General features: G+C 36.5%; 1 protein-coding gene across 1 annotated transcript in view; it reads right to left on the bottom strand.

The window, feature by feature from the left end:
* The window catches only part of LOC107290821 (adhesion G protein-coupled receptor B3-like), a 139,273-nt gene that overhangs the window by 31,664 nt on the left and 99,396 nt on the right, over positions 1-8,213 (bottom strand). Inside the window, exons 7-8 of the mRNA XM_015819747.1 lie at positions 5,672-5,770; positions 5,043-5,310 (exon numbers count right to left, since the gene is read on the bottom strand). Coding sequence (XP_015675233.1) covers positions 5,043-5,310; positions 5,672-5,770 — 367 coding nt within the window. The remainder of the gene's footprint in view (positions 1-5,042; positions 5,311-5,671; positions 5,771-8,213) is intronic.

The following is an 8,213-nucleotide window of genomic DNA, read 5'->3' as shown; positions in this document are numbered from 1 at the left end:
GGGTTTAAAGCCAAATTCCAGAATTCTCAATATCTCTGGATGAATGGCACCAGTTTGAAGAAAACTCGCCAGGACTTAATCTGTTGAAAGATAAAACATGCCAACTTGTGTCTGTTCCACTGACATTCCAGGAAAATATTCTAGCTTCTCTAGGTTGGACTATGGCTGAAATGGCTCCTGCACAAATCTTTCCTGTCACATTTTAGTAACACGCATAAGCAACGTAATTCCATCTCACAGGAATTTTGGCAGTAAATTTCAGCCGTAAAATGTCATGGACTAGCAGTATTGGTTGCGATGGCAAAGCAAATTTACTTTATCTCACTTGCAGGAACGGGGTCAATACGGAGCTGCTTATAACAATAATATATTCAGCTACAGCCCGATAAAAGAAGGCATTATCTCTGACTAGTCAAATGTACAGAATGATTATCAGGGCTTTTGTCCACAGCATTGTTTTCGTAAAGCTCTATCCTTCTCACCATCCACTACTAGTGGTGGGAAACGATGATTTTGATCCCCATCTTCACTAATCTTTTGGAAAGTGGAAAGGGAAAAAAAAGCAGAAAGGCCTCCAAAGATCCTGTATAAAAGCTGCACAAAAACCGATGAGGGCTTTTTGTGGTCCATGCTTTAAAACAGTCCATGCTTTAAAACAGCTCATGTCCAGTAGTATGAATAATAAAGATCGAATCCATTTTTTTTTCTGAGAGGTGAGCTAACCATGACCTGTCAAAGTCACTCTAAGCTAGCATGGTTGCCCAAGCTTCTAGCTGCAGTGAACAGACCAGTAACCCCAAAACTGGAAATTAAAATGATGCTGGGGATGGAGGGAGAGCATAATTTTGACTGTCTGTCTCTTTATTGGCCTTTCCCAGAAATCAAGATCAAGCCATCTGCCATGCTCAGGGTGTTTATAGAAAAATGGGGCATCATCAATTCTGTCTTGAAATTTCTCCCACCCACATTGAGTGAAAATGGGCTGTTCCATCCTATCTGGCCCTCTTTCTGCACTCCCCCCTCCCCAAGATGACATGAAGCTGCATGGTTGTCTTAGAGCCAAACAGGGAGAGAGGGAGGGAGATAGAGATAGATAGATAGATAGATAGATAGATAGATAGATAGANGAGAGAGAGAGAGAGAGAGAGAGAGAGAGAGAGAGAGAGAGAGAGAGAGAGAGAGAGAGAGAGAGAGAGAGAGAGATGTGCTGAACGTGCGGATACCAGGGAAGTGGTTTCCCTGGCAACAGTAACCAATTCAAAGCTCCTCTTAAAAGTTGCCTTCTCTCTTCCCGTGTCCGTTTGAAAAAAAGTCCATGACATTTAGATACTGAGGGTGTGGGGAGGAGGTGGCACATATTTGATGCTAAGCATAATTAAAAACAACAACACAGAGACAATAAAGAGCATTTCCCTTTATCACCAAAAGTTAGGATATGACAGCTCAAATTAGGGGCATGGAATAGTTAGGCATTTGATTTTTCTCTTTCTTTAGCAGACATGCAAATACATGGCCACAGTTTACTCTATATATATAATTGAAAGGAAATATGTGGAAGTTTGGAAGACTACATTCCCTCTTGTATCTGGTTAACAGGAAGGGGACTCCAGAATTCAGTTTTATTCTAGGAAGTTCTTTGTTTATTGTATCAGGTAAATCAGGAATTCTGGTTTTAAAAACGATCTCATTAATTGCTAAACATTCAGCCAAAACTCTGTGTTATTTTGCTGACTTAAGAAATAATCAGATTTAACTATAATTGCTGGTTTATCAGGTATGAACATTCACTTGCATATCATGGTTTAGTTTTGCATAGGAATATGTCCCTGTCTCAATAAAGAAAAGTAATACATTGAATAGAGAACTATAAACTGAGGATTGTTAACTATTTTTCTATTGCATTCCTTGTCACTACCTTTCATTCATTATTTATCAAGTCTGGATAATTTTATTATCAAATTAGTGACCATTCTGCCATTTTACTCTGGGCTATGTCAAGCTATTTTTTTGCTAAAACCTATGGTTGCAAATAAATGTGTAAATACAAACATCCAGCTACCCAACTGACAACACTGGATTCACTCTATATTTGATTAGGTCTTGATTCAAGCTACCTTGAGATGAATTACATGTAAGACCCTAATTATTTTAGATCTCCTTTTCTTATCCACACATCATTCAAATGACAGATTATCATCACTACAGCAACCATATCAATACAGTAGAACACCATCCATATACTCAACATGAAATGTCTCTTAATTTATTTTATAACAGCAAATGGAAGAACAAGGCAGATCTCTTTCCAATTTACATTTCTGATAATGGAATATAATAAATATGGATGTGTGAATGTCCAGACTCCCACCTAGCACAGGCAAAGATGGAGTTAGAGAATTGCAACACAGGGAATAAAATTATATGCATATGCAACTTCGTGAAATGTAATTTTTCTCTTAGCTGGATGTTAGGACTGCTAAGCCAATTAGAAGGGGCTCTGAAGAGAAGGAAATAAATAAGGGTATAAGATTGTGGAATGGAGCTTGGAAGGAAGGCAGAACACGCAAAGAACCTCAAGTAAGAGACTTTTTGAAAGCTATACAGTGATCTCAGGAAAGGGGCCATCATACGACAGGATATGAGGGACAAGAAAGGTGAGTGATTTCCCTTGCAAACTTTAGCCAAAGGGTTGAGCTGAGTTTTTGAAAGGTTAAAACAAATGGAGCAGATATTTTTCTTCTCCAGATGTATAGCTTCTGAAGCAAAGTACAGACATTGTTGGAGATGCCAAAGCAGAGGGTGAGCACTCTCAATTTGACCTCGCTACGCTATTCTTTCCTGGAGATAAAATTTAGACTGGAAATAGATGACCGATGATGTTTTTGATGCTTTCTATGCGTTATGTTGTTGTAGTGACAGAACAAAACAACTGTGATTTTTTTTACTCTAAGATTTGACATTATCTGTGACAAGTCATTTGACATTCAGATTTATTGTTTTGCCTGCTAGAGGCAGATTCCGTATCTCACATGGATAAATGACAGGCATGAGATACGGAACTCATTAATCCTTTAATCCAACAATATAGGCATGTTTTAAAATTTTACTAAAAAAAAAAGAACCATCTAAATAAAGCACTTTAGAACTTGTGTACCTTTTTAGATGGGAAAGAAGACTCATTAAAGTCCCGAATACACAAAATCAGAAATCAGTACTTTGGGGATCTCCTTGGAAGCAAAAATGCTTTAATCTTCATAACATTATGAGTTATTTTCTGACTAGAAAGCTACTTGGTGTGGTAGATTTTTAAATTCATGTATATAAAAGGTGCATTTTAAATATGGCTTATATAAGATTAAATATGTTGGATTTTTCATTTTTTTTATAGCACCCTTCCAGGTGGGCAGGCAAATTGAGAAGCAATCACTATCACCTGCTTCAGAGTGTTTGTGTTAAATAGTAGCAACATTCTAGAGTTTTGTCAACCAGATGCTTTTCAGCTGTTCTGGAGTACAACTCCCATAATCTCGAATGCCTCCCATGCTAGCTGAGGGGGTCAGAAATATAAATAGGGCAGCAAAAGTTCTAAACTTATAGTTACCCAATGATGATAAGGTTTGAAACCATACGTAGAAATTGAAGTTATCATCATGTTGCTCAAAATTTTGAGCCCACTTGGTTTTCTTGGATACGAATTGAAAACACAATCGTGGTAGGACCAATAGATAGATTATAGGTCTGACAAATTTATTCCCCCCCTTTTTTAAAACAAAAATTTTAAATCCGCTTATCAGAATCAAACTTAAAATGGTAGCAAATGAGATTTTTATATATTTAGAATTAGGAACCTAGATGCCTCTGATCATATGTTCAACCTGAGAATTAACTTCCATCAGGTACAGTTTCTTATATCTGATGATTTATGCATAGGACCCCTTGGCTTTCTTTTTATAATGATCTAATACACTGGCAGTGAAAATATTTATTGATAACTTATTGGGAGTTAAAAATGCCGGAGTCTCTATTATCAGTCTTCCAAAGATATACAACTATCTACCAATCCATCTTCTGCTTATTGAAACATGAAGTTGCCCTACTAATCATTTCCTCAGGACAAGCTTACATCTAATGACCAAATCCAGTGTGGCTGTCAGAGATATCTTAATGCCTACTCTTTTACTACCCCTCAATGGTAAATTATTGACCTTGTGGAAGACCGTTTTTTCACTCAACCACCTGTAGCTACTTATTTTGCCCCATTGATTCCCAGAATGAAATGCTACTTGGTGGGCGATAACTACAGGGCTTCTTGAAGGTGAGGTGGAGCAGACCTCATTTTCTATCCTGTGGCTATTTTTTTTTCTGTTTATGGAATGATCTCTCAGGGGGCCAAGAAACAGGAACTACTTTAGCAAAGCCATACTGAATTCAAGATAGGATATGTGACTCCTTGAATTGAGAAGCAAAAAACTCAGTACTCTTTTCAAGATTTACTCATTAAAGCAGAAAATTTGGTCTAATGTATGCAGGGTCAGTTGCAAATGGACAGACTCTCCAGAGATGGAGTTTTCTGTTCCCAGCAAAAGCTTGGAAGAGGAATATCAACCCATTTGCAAATAAGCTGCACTGTTTTCAGTGAGGACAACAACACTTCCGGCTATGAGGCTGATATGTAGTAGCAAATAAACTATGGGAGGTATAGCTTTTCTGCTGTCATAGTTCTGCTATTGCTCATTGTGGATCAGCACTGAGTACAACAAAAGTTACACTCTTGATCTCTTATGTCTTCATTTCAGGGATAGTTAGATTGTTAGGTTCAAGCCAGATGTCTAGGAATAGCAATAACATTTAGACTTATATACTACTTCATAATGCTTTACAGCCCTCTCTGAGCAGTTTACAAATGTCAGCCTATGGCCCCCAACAATCTAGGTCTTCATTTTATGACCTCGGAAGGATGGAAGGCCGAGTCAACCTTGAGTCGGTTAGAATCGAACTCCTGGCAGTGAGCAGTGAGTTAGCCTGCAATACAGCATTTTAACCACTGCGCCACCACGGCTCAGGAAGCATTCTGGGTTGTTGTAAAATTTCATAGAAATAGAAGATTTGGAAGACAACATCAGGAAGTGGTTTCTTACCTCCCTTCGGAGAATGCAGTGAACCATGACAATGACCAACCCCTGCAATGAATCAAATACAGCAAAGAGTATCTGAAATAAAATGGATCGCTTGTCAGTCATTGCCAGAACTGCAGACATCCAAGTGAGAGCCAGGAGAGGTAGAACAACACAGGAACTCCACAGGGATGCCCTAAACAGAGACAGAGAGGAAAGATAAAAGCAACAAAAAGGTTGTAGGACTATTGAACAACAAAAGCAAAATCAACTATAGAGAGACAGGCATATCCAAATATATAAATCTTACTTAAGGATGGCAACATATTTTTTTTAATGTGAAAACCCATGACGTTATATAGTTATAGAAAAACTGATATTGTAAAATATTATCCAGTTGAATTAAAAGGTGCGGTTGCCATTTTTCCTTTTCCGTTTTTAAACAATTAATTATGTTCAATATTAGCAGTTTTAATCTTTCATCACTGTAGCATTTTTTTTGTTCACATGCACTGCATAAGATTTGTAACAAGAAGATGTAAATGATTAGGACTAACATGGCATTACTGGCGGTGGTGGCTGACAAAGCTGTTGTTGAAACTACTCCACACTTGGCACATTTGAGCGTCAAACCGCTATGAGGCTCACTCATCTGACTGCAAACAAACAGAACACCCACAAAAAAGAACAAAATATTGAAATTTTTGGTCACTGCTGAAATTTAGCTTTTTAAATATGATGTCATGCAAGAAAAAAAAATAGCAAGTTGACTTATTCAGGATGAAACACTCTGATTGATTTTAAGCCTATATAAAAATCATACATTTAAAAAATTTACACATCAAAACATGTTAATTCTATTGGGGGAGGGAGAGGCTTCATTTTATCCAAGGTCTAATTCTTCCATTTGATAATTTTTGAAGCCTGTCCTGTCCCAATCTTCATAGATAAATGTCTGTTGATCACACTGAAGGAAACAAGCATGTGGTAGGTTAAGACAAACAACAAAATGGCCCCTCTAATCAGACCACTCAGAAGAATAAGGATTTGCTCTTAACAGAGTAACAGAGCAGATTGATAAGGCAAAAATACAGTACACACATTTCCACTGAAATTGGAAAATGCCCATGAATTAGTACAGTTCTGTCAATCTTATTATGGGAAAGTATGAATCAGCTTCCCCTCTTAGTTTCCACTGAATTTAAGTTAATGCTGGTCTGAACAGAGTTTGAAATGAATGGAATTTAATGAAAGTGTTAATTCAGGCTAGAAATTTAATAAAACACAGTACACAGGCATTAAGATTAACATATATTTATACAGATACTGATACAGATTCTATATCACAACACCTAGCAGCTGGTTCTGTCTATTTTCACTGTTTTTATGACAAATTCATTAGCTGGCTATTTTCATTCTTCCATTCATCTTAATTTATTTCTATGATGGAAGATTCTTTTTAATCAGCTAAAGTAGCTATTATTATATACTGAAGATGAAAGAGGAACATTAAAAAAAATTGTAAAATATTGCATTTCCCCACACCTTTATTTATAGTAATTTATAGTTTTATTTTAAAGCCGTAGGATGAGAGTATATAAAAAGTTTCTTCTGAAGCAGAAGGTGCAGGTTTTTTTTTTATAACAATCCAACGCTTATTTCTAGAACAAATCATACAAATAAAGAGAGCACACAAATAAAATGGAAAATATTAAGATTTTCATTTGTTTGATACATATAAACATGGCATGGGAAATGAGAATCTTATACTATGGTAATTTTTATTTTCAGGTCTGTTTTTGTTCAAAGGAACATAAAGGCACATATAAGAGAAAAAGAGTAAAAAATTTGTTCTGTATGAGGAACATGATGACGCAGACTAGACATTCTTGCACTGTGATATGTTGAAAAATGATAATGTTAATGTTGATAATTTCAATAACTTGGATATATGTCCACTAATTCATACTTCTCAGTTTACAAGTGAATGAAAACTGTGTACAAATTATGTTTCCTTATAAAAATTTTCAGTGTGATTCACAACTTAAAAATGTGCACAAAATAAGTATGTTGTGTGTGTGTGTGTGTGTGTGTGTGTCTGTGCCCCTTAATGAATATAACAAATTGCACATTACAAAGAAAAAATGCAAACAAAAACTAGATGCAAAAAGCAAAATGTATTTATCCAGAATTTTTGGAACGTTTGCAAAATTTTCAAACTCATGTAAAAGTTTCAGAACAAATTTATGGCTGGGAAAATAAAAACGGGAGTGGAACAGAAGTGCACAATTGTGCCCATCCTTACTGATATAGAGAAAACTGCTTGCTACAGGAGCATTGATCAAGTGATGCAACTGTATGAAAGCCCACGATGGTAGAGCTTGCCAGCTTAAGGAATGTTTCGAAGCTTAATCATTTCTCAGTTTGTGAGAGAAAACCTCTAGGAACCCCTAGAGAAGCCCTCTTTAGGAGTTGAAAAATAGAACATGTAAGAAAAATATAGAAATGCATTCCAGCATCACCACTGCCCTGTTCTCTTTCCTATGCTGATGGTAAAATTCTGAAAGGGAATCAAAACTCTTTTTATTTAACAGAGATTAATGTGGACAGTATGTAGTGAGAAGCAGAGAATCCAGGCATTCTTTTCCATAATCTTCTTTAAAATTTATTTGTATTCCACCTTTATTATTTTTACAAATAACTCAAGGCAGTGAACCTATCCAAAACACCTTCCTCCTGCTATTTTTCCCTCCACAACTCTGTGAGGTGGGCTGGGCTGAGAGAGGGCCAGAGGCCCAAAGTCATCCAGATGGCTTTTATGACTAAGGTGGGACTTGAACTCAGAGTCTCCTGCTTACAGTTAGAACAATTAACCAATGGAACAACCTGCCTCCAGAAGCGGTGAATGCTCCAACACTGGAAGTTTTTAAGAAGAGACTGGACAGCCATTTGTCTGAAATGGTGTAGAGTTCCTGCCTGAGCAGGGGGTTGGACTCGATGACCTCCAAGGTCCCTTCCAACTTTATTATTATTATTATTATTATTATTATTATTATTATTATTATTATTATTATTATTATTATTATTATTATTATTATT

Source organism: Protobothrops mucrosquamatus, unplaced genomic scaffold (assembly GCF_001527695.2).
Source record: "Protobothrops mucrosquamatus isolate PMUCROS unplaced genomic scaffold, P.Mucros_1.0 scaffold973, whole genome shotgun sequence".
NCBI lineage: Eukaryota > Metazoa > Chordata > Lepidosauria > Squamata > Viperidae > Protobothrops > Protobothrops mucrosquamatus.
The sequence above is the reverse complement of the archived record's forward strand: the minus strand, read 5'-3'. Positions and strand labels throughout refer to the sequence as shown.